Genomic DNA, 24,149 nt, shown 5'->3' with positions numbered 1-24,149 from the left:
TTTATTTAAAGTTGACATTCGCTGCAAAATCCTCAATTTGTGTTACAATTATTCAGAGGTATAAATATAATCTACTTTTTATCTCGTTATAATCATATAATCGTAAAATAATTGCAAGAGAAATATAAATACATAAATAATTATTATAATATACATATGTACATATATAAAGTTATATTAACCTTTTTGTAATAATTTAATTGTAGCGTTAACTAAATAACCTACCGAATTTCGAAATACAACTGTTATAAAACTTTTGGAAACCAAACCATTTGTGAATTGAAAACAAAAATCAATTAAACTATATTTCTTGTATAATTAGATAAAAAAATTCCTAAAAAATAAAATTGTAAATATGTATGCAGGCTTACATTGCGCATACCCTTTCACTCGAGTCAACACGATAGTCATTGTTTTTAATTGCCTGCATTAGCGTGAAAACATGACGTGTTTCTGCGCACTTTCTACTGATAATTTAAATCAATAAAAACAAATGTTAAGTATTATAACGGCACGTTTTGTAAGTTCTAATTTACATAAGACTTAAACATATGGAGACATTAGTATAATAATGTATAATCCTAATGATTCTAATATAATAATGGTCGCTAAATCTTAAAACATTCGAGCTTATGAAATTACGTCCGTTACCCACATTTTACTAGATAAGGTAGAGAATGACAATCTTGAAAATATGCTAAAGTTAAAGGTAAACTAAGAACAGCAAATTAAATTTTTAAGAAAAAAGAAAAAATTCTAGTAACACATACCCATTTAATTAATATTAATTTTATAAAAGCTCAAAAGTTATACATTGAGAAAAAGGACTTTTTGTTTAACCCTAAACAAATAATTTATTTGATAGTATCTTCTGAGAAACACAAATTTAAGTCTGTTTAGCATAAAATGTTTCCTATGTCAAAATATACATACATTTCGGTGTCCATTCTAAATCTATCGCTCGATTATACATTTTATAATGATTTCAAAAAGATAAACCGATGTGTGCGTTATTCCAACCCTGGACGTGAGCTCCTTAGAAAGACAAAATTATAAATATTGAATCAATTTTTAAACAAATTATCTAGATCATGTTTGAATGCCAGCTTTAATCCTCTATCTTATTTCCAAAATGTCTTTATCACCTGACAGTTGACAAGAATATTCAATGTTACGAATTGAGCTTACTTTTTGAAGTTTGTTTATCTTTTGTAGCACTTTATTTACTACTTAAAGTAATAACATTTGACGATTTAAGAATATTTTGTAAATTTCCCGTATTAAAAATCATAAACAGCTTTAATTTTATTTTATTGTACGCTTTTCTATTGATTTTCAAATTATTGTGTGATTTTATCAAGAATTTGTATTATTAATTCTTAATTGCTTATCAAGTGGGAGACAAAAATACAAGCACATGCCCATTGATATCAAAACACCTGCAATAAAAGTAATAAAATTTATGTTTAGAAGTCGTGCTAATGAACTCATTTGAACTAAAATAGCGTTAAGTATGGAATTTCGTGATTAAATAAATTTTTGCCATAGACAAATCAATTGATTTACACATCAGCTGATATTAAATGTGTGTCAGTATAATTTTAGCTTTTTTATATTTTCTATATTTTTAACGTACGCAAAATGGCAAAATTATTATGGTGGGATGGTAATATTTATTTATATAGATAGTTTATTGTCATCCATATTGCGGAAAGCTACTGGATCGTAGTTCCCGTTATGCTTGCGTTGGATACTATAACTTTCGTTGTAGATTTACGTGAGTACCTGCCGGCGACGGCCTTACCTCACGGTGTTCCAAAACACAACGTATCAATACAATGCGTTGATAAGCGCCCCAAACAATACGAGCTTTTTGCAAGTATTTATTTGGATACCAGTGGCAGGGTCCACACTACCATCTTGGTGTGATTCGAGGCCGACCTAAAACCTCTTCCGTTTTCGGGTACGGCACCCAGTTGCTTGTGCAACTTCTTTTTTCGAACTGAAAATTCAGCTCTTCCAGCATTCAGGTTTAAACCACAGCCACCACGATACTCCCCAAAGGGCCGAACCCAATGAGCAGATTGAACAGAAGTCCAAGGGCTTTCTGCTCCCCGTGGTACCGGAAAGTCTCCGGTCAGACTGCGTAGCCTAAACTACTGCCAGTTGAGCTCCCCATTACTCAAATGACTGGTGACATTTGTCGCTTGAACTTCAAATGTCTTTTTATTCGCTTTTTTCATTAAAGTGTTTCTAATATCAGTTCAAGCTGAGTATTATAGCACTATTCCTCAACATACTATGCTGATATTACTGACCAAGGTATATAATAACAGTCATAGTGCATATTGGCTTTTAGTCGCCTTTTACGACAGGCATGCCTTGCCGCGGGCATATTCTATCCCCTGCCCGCAGGGGTCGTTGGATACTATAGCTGGCTTTTACTTTGAAGAAGGCTACTGAAGCCTGAACCCTGAGTTTATATTTTTGGGAAGCGCTGTACAGAGTAATTTACACCGCTGCTCAAATTTTTGGCAACAATCGTATAATGTTACATAAACAAATGAAAAGAATTTAAAATGGTAATGTTTGGTAGAATTGAATTAATTTGTACGTTCCTCGTGAAATCACTCAGTTTCTGTACCTTGAATCAATTTTTAAACTTGATTAGTACAAGTATAGTATTTAAAGAGCAACGATATTTTTAAGATCATTTTTGGTAAATCATTAATTTTAAAATGTTCGTATATAAATAAAAACTAAAGTATACATATTTTCTTAAATATATTCATCATATTCAAACTCCAAAATTCGCAAAATAGTCTAGAACATTGGCACATTTTGACCTTTTTCCATATGATAGTAATCCATAGCATATACAAAATGGCGACAGCCAACTCAATTGCTTGCGAGAAATAGTCGATATCCACTCGTAATGTAAAATTTGGCAAACTATTGTGTCCTATTAGTAAACCAATACACAGCTATTACGCTATGAACACTTAACGTATTCATAATGTGTGTATATACGTATGCCCCATACATAGTAGGTATTCATTTTAATGGTCGCAATTTATTTGCCGGCTTACATCATTTTGGCTAACAGCAATGTGGCTGATTTTCCGACATAAAAAAAAGAAAATTGTATAATTATTATTTTCTTTTTGCTCTCGAAATGAAGTAATCGTAACAAATACTTATATGAATCATTTTTATACTCGCGCAAAGTGCATGTGCAAATATTTGTGAAGCATGCTTTTGAACCAAAAATATAATAATTTTAATATAAAGTATCAAATGATGATTGATTGGTGACATAATATGAACGTCGGAGACCCAACAAAATATAAATATAAATGATCAGCGTGACGAGGTGAGTCGATTTTGCCATGTCCGCCTGTCTGCCTGTCCGCAAACTAGTCCCTCAGTTTTTAAGATATCGGTCTGAAATTTTTCACAAACCTTTTTCTCCCCAAGGAGTTGCTCATATATCCACACTGTCGATATCGAACCACTATAGCACCATAGCTGCCATACAAACTGAACTATCAGAATCAAGTACTTAAGGTTAAGGTGCAATATCCAAACAAATTATTCAGATCTGATAATTAAACCATATATCGGTCACACAAACTGATCGATCAAAATGAAATTCTTGTATTGAACGTTTTTTTTTAAGGGTATTATATATTTTATATATATGTTTATATAAAATGTTATGTTTTTGATAACTGTCACTTGAAATATTTGTATGAAAATTTATTTAAATTTAGATTTTGATGTTTTATTATTAATTTGCAAAATTAATATTTGCGTTTATGGATTCTAGTTTAATGTAATGTTTCACTCTTATTTACCATTAATTTTAACACGTCTCCATTGGCATCACTTAATACTAAGCAATTAATTGTGGAAATCAAGGTTTTTTTTTCATGTTTTGGTTTTAGTTTTTACCGTAAGTTATTCCGGATTTGAAACTGAAAGTTCACCTTTTATGACTTTCCAAGCCAACTATGCTATAAACACTCTTTTCAGCAGCATACAACTTCGTCATAAAATAATAATTTCTCATTGTTACATTACATTTTCATGCAAATGATCTTTATACAACATTAATGTGCCTTGACCTAAATTCCCACAAGCCTTAAACATAATATTGTCCTTAGGAGAAAGTAATGAATATTTTACTGATATTTCCAGGTAAAATATTTTTTTATTATTATTATTGGCTACAAACATGCACATTATCATAAGGTAATCGAGTTTCCTACAACACTGACAAGTTATCACTTTTACTTACTATCTACACAGGCTGCTATTTGATATTGTCATACGGTGTTTCGGCATAGACGGTTACGTTTATTTACTATAAAACGCTCGTGGAAAACCTTCAATGGCATCAGTATTAATTTCGGTTGTATGTATTGACAGCTTTCTGTATGCTAACGGTTGAGAGTGGTGGCTATGTTGTGCGGGTGTGTACGCTGGCCAGGTAGAAAGGATATAATGTGGGTGCTGGCAAGTGCACTCGTACTTGTGTAGTTGTTTTTCCACGGTTATAAGCAACGAGGTTGTAGAAATGTTTATACAGCTGATACCGTTCACTTTGTGCTCAACCCAAGTCCTAGGTATGCATTTTTAATAAGATGCATGAATTTATAGTTGGTAAAGGATATGATGAATTCAATGCATATCTTTAGGCGCATTAACTTATAATATGTTAATATTCTGTGAGGCTGACTGAGCCATTATATATTTGAATTTAAAAAATACAAGCTTTGGATAAATAAATAATTATTTGGAAGGATGGCAGTGGTTGAGAATTTAAATACATATCAGCAGACATTTTATTTAAATAAAGATATGTGAAAGATTAGTAATCACGTTAATAATAATTTTTTTATTTCTCTTTAATTGCAGATATAACAAAAAAGAAAAAAAGAGGGTGTGAAAAAAGACACCAAGATAATTAGCTTGAAGCAAGAAAATTTGAAAAGAACAACAATTCCGTTTTTGCTACGGTTACCGCCAAAGTAACTGGATTTACACTGTTTTACGCCGAAGGGAATGGTATATTTCTTGGGGGATTGGGGCATGGGAGATTCTGACTGTACGTCATATCATCAACATGTTCCAACAATACAACAGACCACTTTGCATGCTCACAGCCACAGCCAACACCACCACCATCAACAACAAGAACAGCAGCAGCAACATGTACAGCAAATTCACGTACAACAGCAGCAAAATGAGCAGCAACGCCTTGAGTTGCAATTACAATTGCAACAACAGCAGCAACAACATATTGGCGAAGTTGCACCTACATTAGGCCAACTATCGCCCATTCAGTTTGGCAGCGGCACACCAGATGCTACAATATTGCTGGGCAATACTCTCACAGCTGTACAACAACATCAGCAGCAACATTTATTAACTAACTCACCGCAACATGTGGCGAGCAGCACATTAGTTACAGCCAATTTGCAACAATTGTCTGTGAGCAGTAACAGTCGCAGTGATAATCACTGTTCGACCCCTATTAAGTCTACAGTGCTTGATGCTTTTGATAACACCGCCTATCAGCAACTGCAGCAACAGCAACAATCTATCCAACAGTTACAACAACAACAATCGTTGCCAATACAAGCACATCCGCTTGCCTCGGCGACAGCTGCTTTGCATCAGTATTTGGGTCGTCAACGTTCCGATTCGTGTGCCGGTAATGTTGGCAGCTGTACGAATGCACCTTCAACGCCGACTGTACCAGCGGAACACGGTGGTAATAACAGCAACGGCAAAGGATCAACGGCAGCAGTAAATAATTTCCTGCAACCACAGCTGAGTAAGGACCTCCTGGAAAGTGAGGATGAAGTCGCACTGCAGCCGCTCTCCAATCAGGTAGGTGTAAAAAGAACTTTATGCCGCTAAGCTAGAGATTGATATTTAACACACACATTTGAGAAATTAATTACAGGTGCTTCCTACACTTATGTATATTATATATCGATTTCATTGATAAAAACAAGATATAAAGTCACAATAATTAATAACATTAATTTCTGTTTTTTTTTAATTACTCTTATTTTGCTCATAAAATTTCAAATTCCTTAAATAATTCTTAATTACTTTATGAATTACGTCATTTTGGCAAATCGTTCAATAAACTTTGTTAATGAAAATTATCGTAGAATCACCAGCAAAACAAAAAATTTAATTTCATTGACGAAAACTTCATTTTAATTTTCACTTTAGTAAAATATATTATAAAAAGTAAATTTTAATAACAAAAAATAATTTTAGATCATTTATAAATTTTGCATTTATTTATAAATTAATTCAAATTACTTCCTTTCCCCAAAATATTTATTTTTATGGCGCACGATTAAATGTGCGAAAAAAATAAGTCACTTTTATTTGACGCTAAATTTATTTAAGTTTAGAAATCATATGTATATTGGAAAAATAAAATAAGACAAATCAAGAACTGTTGAGTTGGCCAAATCGGTCAAGTTCAAAGTATTTTTTGGTTTTGTTTACGGCAACATGTTAAAATACGCGTACACACCTGCGCTGAAAGAGCCTTTCAACATGCTGCATATAGTATTTGAACTAAAAATAAATGTTTATTTATAATATTTAAAATAATAACATTTTATGAATATACTATGCATTCATGTTTTTTATTTCAACATACTAAAGTAAACAATAGAATTATTAATTAGCTTAGTAGAAAAAAATAGCGAGCTATAAGTACATACATATATTTTGAAAATCAGCGCAAGCTTAATTTTCTGTTAGACGCTTTTCAACTGTTTCCCAATTTAAACCAACATATTTCAAGAGGAAATATATGCGATTTCCGTTCTATTATCTGTGTCATCTTTCCTCGCAATTTCTCTATCGATTTATTATTATTATATGTACAGTTGTGTGTATATAATATTTATTGAAAATAAATTAAGAAGGCAAAGTATTTAAGGTATATATTTATATTTGGGAACAGGTTTATACGCGTCTTCGCTCATTTTTCTGCCACTTTGTTGGTTGTTTGTTTTTCTTGTTTTATGGAAAATATTTACTCTACACATATACCATAATGTGCAACGTGTGGTAAAAGTCAGTTTGTTTGTTATTATTGTTTTAATGTCATTGAACGCAAAATAAATAGCATTTCTTTGATGGGTCATTGCAAAAATTTGCATTGTTTATATTTTTAACTATTGGATGGACATAGGTACATGCATGCGCTAACATGATATTTCTGAAATATAATTTAGGTTACAGGAAGTAACGAATATCTTGAGTTGCATATCCTAAAGTATTTACAATATATCTGTTAAATATTTGATACTTTCAATTAAATCAGTATTAAATCACTCTTAATTAAATTTTTTTTATATTTAAAAAAAGCCAAATTGTTTATATCTTGACAGATATTTTGCCTTTTACTTAATTATTAATAATTTCACTTAAAACAAGAAAAAACGTTAACTTCTGCTGCACCGAAGCTGTAATACCCTTCACAGGTGCATTTCTTATAACATAAAGGGGGATAAAAAAGATCCTTACCTTGATTTTTATCGATCTGTTGATATGGCAGCTATATGCCATAGTGTTCCGATTTAAACAATTTCTTCCAATAATGTACCGTTGTCTTAGGTGCCAAATTTCGTAAAAAATATCGTCAAATAAAAAGGTTGTACGTACAAGAAGATGATTTTGAGCGCTCAGTTTGTATGGCAGCTATGTGCTATAACCGATATCGACTGTTCCAACAAACGAGCAGCTTCACGGATAGAAAAGGAAGTGTATAAAATTTTAGATCGATATCTCAGAAAACTGAGGTAGTTTGCGTATATACAGACAGACAGAAGTACATTGCTAAACGTAAATTTATTTATAAGGGTTCCAACGTTTCCTTTTAGTGTAACAGACACTGTGACAAACCTGATATAACCTGTTCAGGGTATAAAAATTTCATTAATAATGATAATTGTGATTGATTTAATCAACACGACTGTAATATGTCCGTAAAAATGTATAGGCAGTTGATAAAATCTCGTTCATACGGGTTTTGAAAAATTAAACGAAATGATTCACCTGGTATGGTATTATTCATATTCATATACATATTTATACATATATGTACATGAGTTTTATTGCATAGGTTCCATTCGCAAAAATGACATATTTTCCGATATAGGAATATTTCTGAATTGACGTCATAAGGTTGGAATGTTTCGGTTAATTTGCGCAGTCTTTCAATTTTAATTATAAAAAAATACTCACACTTACGAATGTGGACAGCGAAGAAAATATTTTTCATGTTATTTAATATTGTTATATACTTGGGTACATATACATACATTTCGAAAATAAGTGAATTGTTGTAATGGCAACTTTGCTGCTTGGTTAAGTATCAACTTTTAGTATTTACCAAACCGTACACTTTGTTCAAACTAAGTTATTACAAATGGGCATTATTTTTCATAGTCGATAAATCTGTATTATTATTATTTATATTAATGTATACACTTTTCCGTCTATATTTCAGGTCGGTGGTCACACACGTCTTCTACTGTTGAATCAATCCACTGTCATAAAGCCATTGAATTTGCGTGAATTGGACTTCTATCAAAACATTCCGCACGATGTACAGAAGTTTGTGCCCAAATACAAAGGTAAGCAGACGGCCATTTATTAGTTGAATACATACAAATATACGAAGATAGGAAAAATAGAAAAGTAAGAACTAAAAAATGTTTTTCGAAGTTTATTTAACATCTGCCAGCATTGCATTCATTTAAATCATTTAATGTTTTACATATAAAAATAAAAATAAAGGGAAAAGCAAAAATTTAAATATTATTAAGTGAATTATATCGCTGTGTAATGAATTTTAAAAAAGGATAGTCTTAAATGTTTATTATATGTCAATATTTAAAAATAATAATACAAAATAAAATAATTAAAATAAAATAAAATGCAAAGCAGTTAAACTTGTGCAAATAGTGCCTACAAAAATAATGTCGCACAATTACCAATATATATCGCGATAACCGTGAATTGTGCACAGTTATACAAGTATAATATTGAATTGTTTATCATTATGTAGTTTTGCATATACATACACGTATGTTTGTCTGCTCGTGTAAACTCCTTTCAGCACCTCATATCAGGTATCAATTACTGTCTACGACATCAATTACAAATCGAACAATAAAATCGAAATCATTAACCAGCTCTTCACTCATCTCTTCATCTCTGTGCGTGTTATTTTTATGTTTTTCTATTCCTTTTTTTGTTTACTTTTAGCACTTTAAAGAAATCCAGGAAACATTTGTAAATATGGCTGTTTTAAATTGAATTATAACATGAATTCAAGTTTTTAATCTATATGCTTATATTAGATACATATTTCCTTTTTCATAAGCTGTGATACGATTGATATATATATATATATATATTTACACGAGAGTATTACTCTACTAAAAATTAAAATTTAATTATATATAGATTTTACTTTTATGTAGTAAGCTAGATATTTAATATAAAAAAATTGTAACCTGCTATTTATGGTGCAAACTAATAAAAAAAATACTTAAATACAACAATAAAATTACGCTGAGAAAAGTGAAATAGACAAATATTAATAAAATGTATTTGTTAATAAAAAAAATGAAATAAAAAAATTGAAGCATAAACAAATAAAAAAAATTGAAGCATAAACAAATAAAAAAAATAAAACAAATTGATTTAAAAACAAAAAAAAAAATATGAAAAATGTGTTAAAGACTTCTTTGTATTTAAGTAACAACTGTAAGAGACATTTACAATAATGAATACACAGGGTTTCAATCTATGCTAGTAAGTACTAAACAGTAGAATATGGATTATTTTCTATCAAAATGTACACCAATGTGTATCAAAGCTACGACCGATTGTTAAAACTAAGCGGCAATAAAGTGTATATAAGCATTAAGTCAATAGTTAATAATTGAACTAGCGAGCGACCACATAAAAAGTCGATGGCTTTGAGTTGAGATATCGACTGTGTACATATATGTTTACCGGACGTGACATTTTAAGTTCTAGAAACCACAACAAACCCTGTGTATTTTTGCAATATTGTTAGTCAACATTTTTAATCTGTAAATCGTGCAATTACAATTTTAAAATAATTGTTTAATAACATTAAGCATGAAATTGTTTTTGTATTCCTATTTACAGATCAAATATATGTTTGAAATGTATGTAAAATGTCTGTAGAATAAATTACGTGCTTCAAGTGTGTTCAACTTTCCGTAGTAATGCATATTTAGATTTAGTAACAGTTATAAGTGCTTCAAGGGTAAGTGCAAATACAAGAAAAACAAAATAAGAATAGAAAAAGGTATCGAAAAAATATACATGCATACCTTGAATTTTACTCGTATAAAAAATAGTAAGACATATTTATCAAATATAATAAAGTTACGGCAAAGAAATGCAGAATTTTAAATTCAATTCAGTCAAATTTGAAATTGTTTAAAGCCCTATATTTGCCTTAACTTTGTTGAAATAAATTTTAATAGCTTGTATATATATATTTACACTCTTATCATAGTTAACTATCCACTTTACTTCATTTAACTTTTCACAAACAAACATCTACCCACTGTATGAATATTAAAATCCTTGTGTGCTTACAACTCTCGCCACCAAACTTGTTTAAAAAAAATTGCCTGTGTGTGTGAGTACGTTAGGGCACACGAGGATGTACGTTGAAATGATTTTTTTGGTCTGCTTTTACTTCCCGTACCTGTGTAGCCTCGTTGCATGGCTCGAAGATACGTAGAAAATGTGCGCCAACAGAGAAATGAACATTGAATCAGTGCAGTGATATGTGCAAACAATGATAACGAGAGAAGGTTAAAGTGATTGAATGCGAGCGCGTGAATACATTTTTTGGGCTCATCTGGAACCACTGGGGGCTCGGGAAACTCGTTGTAGCGTAATATCCTCAAAACCTGTTTTCTTTTTTATCAAAGAGCAAACCAAAGTTGTGTTTTTTTCTTTATTTATATATTATGATTCAGTGAAAGCATGTCGTCATCGTCGGCCGCGATTTGTTGTTGTACAAGGCAACCTACAAACAATAAAACAATGAATCTGAAAACTGAGGATCGCTTCCGCGCAACCCCCACAAACAGAAACCGAAATGAAACTGAAACTGAAACCAATGTGTAACATAAAAGCACATCGCTCCTCTTATATACATACAAATGTACATAATTCTGCATAGCGAAATCAGTCTGACTCTAATCGTGCTATTGCCTTTTATGCAATAAGTCGATGACTAAGACGAAGACGAAGTCGACGGGTATATCACGATTTCATTATGGAAGGGTTTGTATAAAGATTTTATCCCGATCTTTAAATCGTTTATTAATACGTGTATCGATTTTAATTACAATGAAATTAGTATAAATATAAACTATATAGTACTTATTTTGTTTAGGTAAAGCAGAATTTTTTTTTTGCAAAAAAACTTCCATGTTTCACAATTGTTTACTTAATTAATTGTACACTGCAGATCTCTTTAGATGTACTTACATCCATTCCAAGAGTTCTTTAAAAGTACCTGCGTATATTGAATAATCTTTACTTGTTCTTTTCTACCTATTTTTTCTTAATTTTATTGAATTTATTATACTTAGGTAATGAGTACATATGTCTTCATAAAAAGAGCGCTTCATATTCCCATTTGAAATTTTAACAATTTTTAATATAATTTATCGAGGTTCAGTGACTTCCACTCAGACTCATTTATATCCTCCCAAAATTTAAACCCCCTTGAACGTTTCTAGAAAGAAACACGATTGAAGCTTCTAACAAGTTAACAAGGTAGAAATCTGTAGAAAATAAGTAATATAAATAGCTTTTAATAATAAAAATAAATAATTTACAAATGTATATGAAATTGTCCTTAAAAATAAGGCGCTACGTTTTTACAGATCACTTGTTGTTTGGCTTCGTAGAATCTGCGTGGAACGTTTCTAGAAATGTTTCATGAGTTCCTAACTGATCGCTTCTCTATTCACTTAACTTTTGTATGTTAATTATTCGAAAGATATTTTTTTAAAAACAAACTTAGTCGCACATTTAGTGAATACCTTGTTTTTATTTTTTTTTAATATTTATCGAATTTACGAACATTACTAAAAGCTGAAATTTCAAAAATATCAATTAATCAAAAAAATAATATTTACTTTTGCCAAAAAATTGTAAAAATAATAAATTTTTAAAAAAATTTTATACTTAAAAAAAAACAGTGTCGCCAGCGTCGTATATGTATAAGTACAAATACATACATATATTTTCATTATTGTTTTGTACACGCCCTAAATATTTCTACACACTATACACCAGTGTGTGTTGAAATTACAAAGTTTAAAACATAATCCTTCAACACTCGATTTCACGCCATCACATTTGTGATAGTTGCCACCTCAGCATCTCTCTCTACTAATTACTAATAGAAAACAGCATAAAATAACATTAATCATTTGTATGCATATCAACTTTGTCCGTTTTTAGGTTAAGTGAAATTTTAAATATATATTTATTTTAATTTAATTGAATAATATATTTCCAGCGAGAAGCAATGTTCCACAACTAATCATAAATTCCCTCTATATGAATATTTTTTGTAGGCGTGATGCAAGCGACCACAATGGGCGGTGCGAAATTGGAAAAACGGTACTCGCCGAGTTTCCGCGAGGAGCCGGTGCGTAAAATGAGTACCACAAAGCGGAAACGAGATGATGTGCTAAGGTATGTTATAATCTTACTACTCGTTTAATACATTTGTATACTTAGCTTTCGTTGCAATCTGATGCGACACAACTTTTGTCGAAAACAAATTTTTCAAAAATTTATTAAAAACGATTTTATATATTTATTTCTTTACACATATACTATATTATACAATACAAACATAGATCAAAACTATACATGTCAAATGACCCAACAAAAAAATATGGCAATGAATTTTTGCTTTTATTTTAGATATAATGAAATTACTTTCAATTTATGTTTGCGTGTGCGCGCGTTGCAATAACAAAAAAATATACAGATTTGTGTACGTGATACCAAGCTCTCCATAAAAAGCTAACTTTTGCGGGTATGAATTGAAAATTAAAACATTATTTTTGTAAATAAATATTTGTTTATAAATTACAAAATATGTTTTAACAAATTCTTGTGATAAATTCATAACGAAGACTAATTAAATAATGAAATTCGTATGAACATATCCAAAGCACAAAACATGTTTCCATGTCCCCCTATATTTCTTTTAGGCCGCCATTAACGACGACCACCATCATCAAACCATTCACATTGAGCAATATTGTTGTTTGATATGTAACCGTGTGTTCAGACTCAAGCACGCGGTCGTAATTCAAAAATAAGGTAGCAAGCCAAATGAACCGCCACCCCCAGTGAAATAAATGAGCGAGCTAACGAGCAAGCAAACGAAGAAATGTGCGACTGTTTGGACGGCATCAATTTGCTGCCCCCACCCCCACAAAACACTGGAGCCGCACTGCACTGCACATAGCCACTCGACTCCTTGCCAGCCAGTAGTGAAACGCCGACCGAATAGCCGCTAACGCAAAGCATGGCCGAGCGCTGCTGTTGACGATGAGCTGGGAGCCTAGAGCGGAATACAAGTAGCAGCGATCTGTAATGCGTCCATTCTCGGTACACAAACTCGTTGCATAGAAATGTATACAATGTATTACATGTGATATTCTATCGTACTTTATAAGTGCATTATTCGATTTCTAAAGTTAGCATTATTATCTTAGCTAGAAAAAAATAAGCCAGAAAGAATGTCATCAATTTGTAGTTCTAATAATTTGCATATGTAGGTAAAAAAATTAAAGCATCTACTTTCACGTTTATTGATTTCGACTATATGTAATATTTACGTACTAATTATTAAAATCTGTATAGTATATTAATAAAATAAAATAAAATTAAACAAAAAACAACGTATTTGTTAATGCAATTTTTAATGCCTACAAGGTTTATTTTTCTTCTTTTCTCTTACAGGATGAAAGTTCATAAGAATGGAAATGCAGCCGATGTTATAAAAAGTATTTCGCAATTAGACAACACAAATAAGCAATGTTAGTATCCATAGAAGAAATTGTTGTGGCCACACGCGACCAAATAACCAACCAATCATTCAAACGTTCAACAACACTAATTTTTTGTCAACAAAACCTTCATATTTCACATGTCATGCAATTTTAAATGCATCCAATAACCACAAGTCTTACTTCAAAGTAATGTTCGTATGTCATCAATTTTACGAAACTCGTATTTTGTCAACGTCATCAAAATATTCTGATAATTTCACGGTTTCATTAAGAAATATTCGAATCAAAGTGATGTGATGATTTTGTTATACCTTAGCTTTTCTTGTAGGACGAACGTATTTTATAATACATACATATATATTTTTAAATCCTTTGGTAAATCCACATGTATACACAGATGGGATGCTCTGCAACAAAGTTTTGCAAATTTTCCTCTAACAATCCACTAGAATCATTTCCGTGCATAAGTTTTCTCTCTATGGACCTGTATGTATGTATATAATTTATTGGTATTGAATGCTTTGCAACCGCTGATCAGTCTGTAACATCTGTTTAATTCATTTTATGATCAATTTTAGATCGATACAACATATTTTTTAACACATTTTAACAATCTCTAAATTAATATTTTGACATTTTACAAAGTTTAGGAAGTTTTTCAACACATCGTAGCTAAGTTCGAGTTTTGTAATTCGGTTTTAGCATATGAGTTTGTATTTTAAATTAGCTGACTTTATTTATTTATAATTTTGCACAACTATTACGACTTTTTTTGAGATCTGAGGATTAAATAGATCATCTGTGGTCATTGCTTTACATATTTTATACAATTACTTACGTATATGGTATTATTGTCGACTAGGTATTTGGCCGAGTTTTTTTTTTTATTTTTAACTTATAGATTTTTAGTGTTACATCCGTAATTTTGACATTTCCTGAAGAATATTCGTAAAAACTTCGATTTGCTTTGATCACGATTTGATTTATAATTATATTGATTATTTAATTTACTTTTTCCTATTTCTAATTTTTAATTTGCCGAATCTTGCAAAACGCAGAGAAGAAATTCTATTCTAGGTATAAAAAACTTCTAATTAATTTCAAAACTTGTCACTCTTATATAGAAAATTTATAAAACATGGCTTGACTTGGGGCAAGTTCACAACACATAAACCACTTGTTGAATTATACTCAGAGTACGTGCATATAGTGAGCTGATTTACTTATAAATTTATGCCAAAGTAGCAAGCAAAAAGGGGTAATCGATTCGTAATACTCGCAATTGTAAATCCACGCCTTCTTCTATAACTACAGTCCTTTGGGAAAAATTTCTCATCTTCTTGTTCTTAGAGTCGGTGTTCTCCTCTTGTCTTCCACGTTTCTAGATTTTTCTCGCATAGAAAGGGTTCTCATTATTTCAGCACAGTCGTTTGCAACGTTTTTCAATCACTGTTTTGACGTCAGGCAGTATACAAACATTCGAATGTGTTTCTTTTATTTCTTATATGTTATACACTCAAGATCAAGATCAAATTACACCAGTTGCATCGACTGAACACGAAACGAGTCTTCGCTCAGCCACCGTATAGATTTAGCCCCCCAAAGCCAGTTAACTTTTCGTGTCGTAAACAAAGAGCTGTCAATAAGTGTATAACATATGGAGATCAAATTTCACACAAACATAAAAAATTTTGTGCCAAACTTGGAATTTGCTTTTAATAATTAGGTTTGCGCCGTTTAAATCGATCAGTTTGATTTTGAGTGTACTTTTAAAGTTGATTTCTTAAATTGGGTTGACTCATCGATTTAATATTATATATAAGGATCAGAGCACAAGAAAGCTCTGATTTTCACAAATCATTAAGTCCTCTACATTTGTAAATAGTTTTCTTCCCTGACATGTGATGAGAATGTGATTTTTGCAAGCAGTCGATTGACGAAGGGCACGTGAAAGATCTAAAAATATAAACAGTGTACATGCATACTATACTTTATGTGACTACCAAAGGCACATAGTCTTTTCGCTAAGCTCAGCGTAATTTGACACCACGTCGCTTATTGTGTAATTTTAACGATTGTGAAAAATTAGCTTTTGAGTTGAACCAGCGAACACAAGAAGGAACAGAAAGTATTATTTCCGTGCCATTTCAATTGTATGCATATATATGTATGTATGTGTGTATATAGAAATGGTATTTATTTATTTTGTATGCCGAACAAATGATAATGCATACATTTGGCTTACAAATGGAATTCACAGCTGTGTTTGGACATCCATCTGTCCTCTGCTCATTTACTGCATGTGTTCTGGTTTTAATGAAGACCATGTGTGTGGAAATTCTTCTTAATAAAATATATGCAAATATATATTTTTTAATGATATAAATTTATTAACCATCTTAATTATTTTTGTATACATACATCTTTTTACAGATTTCCTGATGCTCGAGAACATCACTTCACAATTTCGTAATCCATGTATATTGGATTTGAAAATGGGCACACGACAGCATGGTGATGATGCCTCGGCGGAGAAGCGCTCCAAACAAATGGCTAAGTGTGCGGCCAGCACGTCGGCATCGTTGGGTGTACGCCTTTGTGGCATGCAAACCTATCAGGCGCATACCGATCAATATGCCAAGCGGGACAAATATTGGGGACGCGAGTTGGATGAGAGTGGCTTCAAGCAGGCTTTGCATGACTTTTTCTACAATGGCTATCGATTGCGCACACGCGTTATCAAGAAAATTGTACAGCGGTTGCTCCAATTGCGTCGCGTTATCGAAAAACAATCCAGTTACCGGTTCTACTCGTGGTGAGTGAAACACGAAATTATATTCTATATTATATTTTTGCTAAATTTTATGCTTCTCATTTCTAGTTCACTACTCATTGTTTATGAGGGCTATGAGGGGAATCCACAGGCTCATCCCATGGATATTGAGGAGTGGCTTACACCTACCACGCCGAAGTCAGCTACAAAATCCGCTACTTTCGACTATCATCCTGATAATAGTATTGACGATGATGACATCGACGATGACGATGTTGTAGATGCAGATGATGACACTGCCGGTCATGATGGTGGTGATGAGTTGGAGCCGCACGAAACAGAGGATGATGACCTGCATATGGTTGCAGCGGATAGCGGTAATGCATCGGCGACCAATAGCAGTACCGGCGGTGATCCATGCTGTTATGATGCTGATGCCTCGAACGACTCTACAACCGCAGCCAGTCAGAATCTCCCTGCCACACGTCGCAAACGCGGTTTGACAGAGGCAACTCTGGAGAGACCGCGTGGCTTCACAGATGTAGTAACCCCAGTGCGTGGCTATGATGATGACTCAGCTGCATCAGCCATAGGTGCCAATACTGTAAACGATGCAGTCTCAATGCCACCACCATCAATAGCAGGATTAAGTACAGATAGCAATAATGCTGTCGCCACCGGTGGCAATAACACTAATCCACCATTCATTCCAATCTCCGAAGAAACAGTATTCCTCGATCCCGAGCCCCCAATGCCAAGCGTTTCGACATCGTCACCACATTCGGGCGATTCGTGGATGAACTATAGCAGCAATAGCAGTGATGATTTCTCTGGACTTTCTGAGCAAATCAAAGCGGTCACCAGTGGTCGCCAAACGGGCGATAATAGTTCAGACGAGGCAAGCTCTGATTATGATAGCAGCATAATTGGTCAAACTGAGGTGATGCTTAAACTATACAAATCTCAGCAAGAATCCTTCGATATTTCGTCTTTGACGCAAACGGCCGACATGCCGCTTATGGCGACAACAACAACGGCGCGTCTGCCACATACCATCGTCTCATCTGCGTGCTCTACACCACCGTTGCCACCGGGCAGTGTTGGTAAACTGTCTGCATCCGTTGCCAACTCTTCCCCCACCTCCTCGACCGCGTCCTCGCTGAAATCAGTGCGCGGTGCAGTTAAACGTCTGCGTTGCAAAGACGCCGACGATGAGGATGAAGTGAAAGCCAGCGATAATAAAAAAGACGCTATATCGACATCTTCGCAGGCGAAAAAATCAACAACCACACTGAGTTTAGGCAGCGTAGTTACCGGCGCGGGGACCAGCAGTAGTGCTGCACCAGTGTCGTCAACACCGACGTCCGTCAACGCATCGCCGGTGAAAACGCCGCTGATGACGCCAACCTCGACAACATCCGGCACTGAGAGCACAGTGGATAAGATCAAGAATACACTGCTCACTGGCATGCAGGAGATACACAATACGAGCAGTAACAACAACCACTGCAACAACAAACTTGTAAACAAAAAGAAGGCCACAGCGACGCGGCTAACATTACAACATGCCTCCAAATCCCTGGATATTGCAGGCTGTCAAGCGTCCGCAACTAACGAAGATGCACGATGTCTCGTAGATGTGCGTCTCATTGACTTTGCGCACACGGCATTCGTGCCGCGTAACGGTGGCGGATTGCTACAGCAGGCAACCTCCAGCACGCCCGTACATCATGGACCAGATGGTGGTTTTCTAACAGGGCTAGACAGCTTAAATCGCTTACTCAACGATATTCTTACCGATGAGGTCTGCGTATAAGTGCCCTGTCCATGCTCTTAACTGCGTGAAATATTCAAGTGATCCACGTACAGATTCGCACCTCAACATGATGAAAAAGTGCAAGGAAAGTGCAAGAAGCTTGAAAAACACTTCAAGCGCAGACCTTACGCGTATTTATTTTATACGATGAAATACAAATCCACCAACAACAATTACAAATACAACGTAGAAGTACACAAGCGGCACCACCGCCACCAGCCCAGACAAAACTAGCCCTCCTCAAGCCCCTAACCATTGCACAATTGACTGAGTATGCGGCATGAATGGAAAATTTTGAAAAACAAAAACTGTGTGTGATTACTTAATGCGAGCGTTTGAGCAACTAAATTTAAGTGTAAAATATAAATTAATAACTACAAGTGATAGGAAAAACTTTTATGGAGTAATTGGAAACTGAGAATCGTGCAACCGAGAGAGAAATAGAATGAAAGGGAGTGAAAACTGAAGTGACACACGCACAGCGTTTGGCAGCAATACCTACATGTAATTAAGCTTTTTTAAATTAACTATTTTAAAGTGCTACTGACGTAGGGGCATGTTATGAGGGCAACTAAACAAAAATTGGAAAAGATAATTTAAAAAAATTAAAATGTTTGTAAAATGGCTAGACTATAGCTGCTTATTGACAGCATTTAAATTTTTATAAAATCCCATTAACAAAAAAATAATAATAATAGCAGCAAGAAGATATTCTAAATGTATAATTTGGAAGCGTTTTAAGCAAAAATAACAAAGGAAATACTAATCTACATCTGAAAAATACAAATTTTTAATAACCAAATTTTTACAGTATGCACAAAATGATATGCAATATAAACATTAAAATAAATGTAACATAAATACATACATACATTCAATATTAACTTGATAAAAGTCCTAATATCAAGACCTTAACTAACGCAATTAATCGGCAAAATAAAATACTTGCAAAAATTGGCGCTGCAACGATATTTACTGTCAGCTGAACTTATGCAAATCTATTTTTCGCAGAATAAATTACTAACGCTGAATTGCTAAAATTTGAAATGAAATTGCAATTCGTAAATTCGTAAGAACTTTTTCATTATGAAACCTGTGTACATTGAGCATTATTTTTTTAGCGATGATTTCGCTAAACTGAAACTGCAGTTAACTGTTAAAATGTACCATGTCATTTGATTTACTAACAACAACCAATTGTGAAGCAACACATCTTGCACAATAATGGTCTTCCTCTTGCGAATCAAATATGATGTAAAATATTATCAGAAAATTAATAAATAGATTCATATATGTATGCTATTTTCAATGGTACACAAGAATCGAGATATTGCGCAATAATTAGGAACTTTGAGCCTTACATTGTGCATAAATTGTTTTTAAAAAATCAATTGCCAATCGAAACTTGTATCAGCATTCACGCATAGAGAATTTTGAATTACAAAAATGATATGAATCGTTTTTGTTCAGATAGTAACAATACATCTCTGCTGAGCATAGAAGAAAATATATTCATATACATAGTAAATAGTGGTCACTACGTTTACTTTGAAATTGTTATTATATAAATATTTTTTATTATAAAACCGAAAAGTCAACGTTTGAAGAAGTTTCTAAATCATCACTTCTTTTTTTTTACTATGCCGCTTCTTATGTGCAGAACCGAAAATCTTAGTAACAATTAAATAATTAAAATATAATTTTTCATCAAATAAATACCGAAATAAAAAAATGTTGATGCTGAAACAACTAAACTCAATAGACATCCAGACATTGGAAGTTCCAAGTTCATACGAAGCTTTCAATAATTGTGAATAAATTATAAAATAAAATAAAAATGATAAATGAAATTATATATAAAAAAAAATTAAATAAATCGAAAAAAATTTAAATTATGAAGTAATTAATTGATATAATTTTACAAAAGTAATGCAATAAAGAACTAAGTGAAACAAAACAAAATTTGATGCCTATATGCATATAAAATACATACATACAATAAAAAACAACAATATCAAACAGCTGAAATATTAAATATTCACTAAACACAGTTGAGAGATATTCTTTCCTTTTTAGTTACTGCTAAAGACCGATTTCAATTTGTAGAATCTTCATTGCGCTGTTATGTAGCCGATTAAAATAATTTCGAAAAATTAATTATAAATGATTAAAGTAATAAAAGTAATTTTTTTTTGATCTTTTTTCTTTTGTCGGAAACTTCAAAAATAAATGACAACAAAGTCAAAAACAAAATATTCAAAAAAAACACCTTTACATAGTCCTCATTATAATAACAAAATGCTAAATATAATAACATACCTGAGCGTGTAAACAAGGCAACCAAGTTAAAAAAAAACACTTTATTTTATAACATTTTAAACGTGCTATTTGTTAATAAACCTTATAAAGTTTAATTTACTTTTTACAGCTAATTGTATGACAAATTTTACAAATAGCAAAAATACAATTTTAAAGCAAACTTCGTGAGGTTTACCATTAAGCATTCAAAGCACAACACAGTATTTTTGCTTAAAACCCCAAAAATAAAAAATAAAAACATGAATAGTAATAAAATATACATGATTAGTTGCATAAATATAGGCATATAGGCAACAGCTAATGCCGATGAAGCAACCATATTGTGATTTTTGTTTGAAATAAAGTGTGAGCAAATTAAATAAATATAGAAAATTAAAAGTAGATAATGCGGTTGCATTTATAAATTTTGGTTTTAAGAGCTACTAATGTAATTGCAAAATTGTTTAAAAGTAATATATGTATTTATAAGAGAGACGTTAACAAAAATCTTATTTAAGCAAATATAATAATTATGATTTAAAGTATTTGTACAAAATAAATAAAAAATATGTAACATTAAACAAATAAATTTTAAAAATGAAGGTAAACCTAAATGCATGTTATCTGAACGCATACGCAGGCAGCTTTTAAAGCCAAAACTTGTAAAAGCAACAGCATTGATCTTACACAAAAAAAAATAATAATATTAAAAAATAAAATAAAACTTAAAAAATTAAACTGACAGTTTCCTTACAAAATATAACTTTCTAAAATTAATATCTAGAATTTATATGCCACAATAAAAATATATTATTAATGTAAGTTCATTAAAAATCACTATAAATACAAAAAAAAAACACAAAAATAAAACAAAAGTATTCAAAAAAAAAATAATAATAAAATATTACAAAAAAATCTGCAAAACAATTTATGAAAAAATACAAAAAGTATGCCACACTCTTAATATGTAATTTATAATAATTATACACATTAACAATGCAAGCACACTACTGTTGTTAATACTTAAGTTAAAAGCTGCATTAATAATCATGAAAAATTATTATATTATTCTACAATACAAATTTAGCGGTTAATTATAGACATGTAGCGTTGTGCGAATGGAGAAATTAATCAAAATTACAATGATCTATTGGAAAATTTAAAATTTGTTCAATAATTTTTTTTTTCTGCAAAACTCATATAGTTCAACTATTCCAAACTAAAGATGTTAATTTAGTCTTTCGAATTTTTAATTTCGTGCTGTGTTTTATAAATAACTTTATGTCGAAATATTAATTGCGGATTACATATTTTTACTTTTGTTTGTTGTTTTTTCATCAGTATGAAGTAATGCTGATTGTGGATATTGTTAAAACAAATCCTGATAACAAAATTGAATTTCTATTATATAGATATTTGTTCATTATAATTTAAAAATAGCACGCTGCATTGTTTGAAACCAGATATACAAAATATGAAATAATTAAATAGAATTATGTTTAATAGCTTTTATTCGGAAGAGTATATACGTTGAAAAAAATTACCCAATAAAAATGTGCCCTTATTATTTTCAATTTATTTTTACTTTATTAATAAGATTCAGTTTCAAAATATTTAACAAATGCACACATCCATACTTCTATACTATACCTACATAAACTTGTATATCTATATTAGAAACTTATAATATTATTAATTATAATTACAAATGCAATAAATATATAATAAAAAATGCAAAAAACAAAATATTTTAGAATTACTTGAATAATTAAAGATACAATATAAATATATTTCCAATAGGAGTGATACGCTTTTTTTTAACACACTGTTCAGACAATCGATATACAATAAAGTTCTATATATAACATCATTCAAATCGCTTCCACGACATTTTTAGCAGAATTGACTTCTATGAACCCAATTTTCGAGTACTTTTTCCACTAAATCAAGAGGTGTGTCCTGAATAGCACGTTCAATATTGACTTCTAAAGCTTGAAGAGTCTGGTTTATTGCTAAAGACCAATGACTTCAAATAATCCCACAAGAAGTAGTCTAATGGTGATAAAACACAACTTCTTGGAGGCCATTCAATGTCACAACTTCTTGAAATTGGCGAATTTCCAAACTTTTCTCCCAATAATTCGGTTGTTGCACGTGTTGTGTGGGACTTAGCCACGTCTTGTTGGTACCAGATGTCGTCAAGATCAACTTTTTCCAATTGCGACCATAAAAAGTTGGTTATCACCGATCTATACCGCTCACCATTGAAAATAAGGGTGTCACCAGCACCATTTCGGAAGCAGTACGGACGGATGATTCGACACGATCAAAATTTAATGAATAATTTATGGGTTTTCTTCGCACCAGAATCATCATTTTGTTTATTTACCGCATTTCTTAATAAAAATCGTTATCGTTTTTAAGTTGTTCCAAGGCGAAATGAGCAAATTCACGACGTTAACAGTGGTCCACTCTCTTCAATTATTGGGTGAGAACAATTTTATACGGATGCAAGCCCAAATTATTTCTCTAAAAGGTCGAGTTGTGGTTTAAGACAGTCCCAATTCTTGAGAAAGCAATATTTTCATTACTTCGAGCGGTTCTTTGTTTTATTGGCACTTGAACCATTGTATAAGCCTACAGTAGATTTATACAATGACTTGAACATTATGTAGAGAAAATGTTCGATTAAATTTTCAACAATTCGGCGAATGTCAAGCACAGGTGGGCGATTATGGTAACCATACAATGGCATAAGCGCACGAGAGGTTGCAATTAGGGAACGATTATTTTCATAATAAAATTTAATAATTTGTAAACGTTGTTCTTGCGTATATATTTTCATGTTGAAATTGTCATTCTTGGAAATTGTAAGCAGATCATGCCATATTAAAAATGACCGAAACGACGTTAGACATTATATCATTACTAATGGAAAAACCAAATAACTATGTTTTATTTGCAAATGGAATTTCTTTAAACACAATATATTCACACAAAATATCTGCTTATATATTAGGATGTTGAAATTTTATGTTGTAAGTTATTTGAAAAATAAACTCAGAAAAAGCAATTAGCAAATTCGTTTGTAGTTTGTGGAAATCTAAGTACA

The 24,149-nt window shown here is 32.0% G+C and overlaps 1 protein-coding gene across 3 annotated transcripts in view; it reads left to right on the top strand.

Moving 5' to 3' along the window:
- Ip6k (Inositol hexakisphosphate kinase) overlaps positions 1-22,913 on the top strand; it is an 81,956-nt gene extending 59,043 nt beyond the window's left edge. For all 3 annotated transcript variants that reach the window (XM_036375794.2, XM_070109263.1, XM_014233136.3), the window contains 6 exons: positions 4,921-5,898; positions 8,555-8,681; positions 12,696-12,816; positions 14,101-14,177; positions 16,584-16,965; positions 17,032-22,913. In XM_036375794.2, coding sequence (XP_036231687.2) covers positions 5,068-5,898; positions 8,555-8,681; positions 12,696-12,816; positions 14,101-14,177; positions 16,584-16,965; positions 17,032-18,739 — 3,246 coding nt within the window. In that variant the 5' untranslated portion in view covers positions 4,921-5,067 and the 3' untranslated portion in view covers positions 18,740-22,913. The remainder of the gene's footprint in view (positions 1-4,920; positions 5,899-8,554; positions 8,682-12,695; positions 12,817-14,100; positions 14,178-16,583; positions 16,966-17,031) is intronic.
- Positions 22,914-24,149: the final 1,236 nt, after the last annotated feature.

Source organism: Bactrocera oleae, chromosome 4 (assembly GCF_042242935.1).
Source record: "Bactrocera oleae isolate idBacOlea1 chromosome 4, idBacOlea1, whole genome shotgun sequence".
NCBI lineage: Eukaryota > Metazoa > Arthropoda > Insecta > Diptera > Tephritidae > Bactrocera > Bactrocera oleae.
This window is presented reverse-complemented; position numbering and strand designations above follow the sequence as displayed.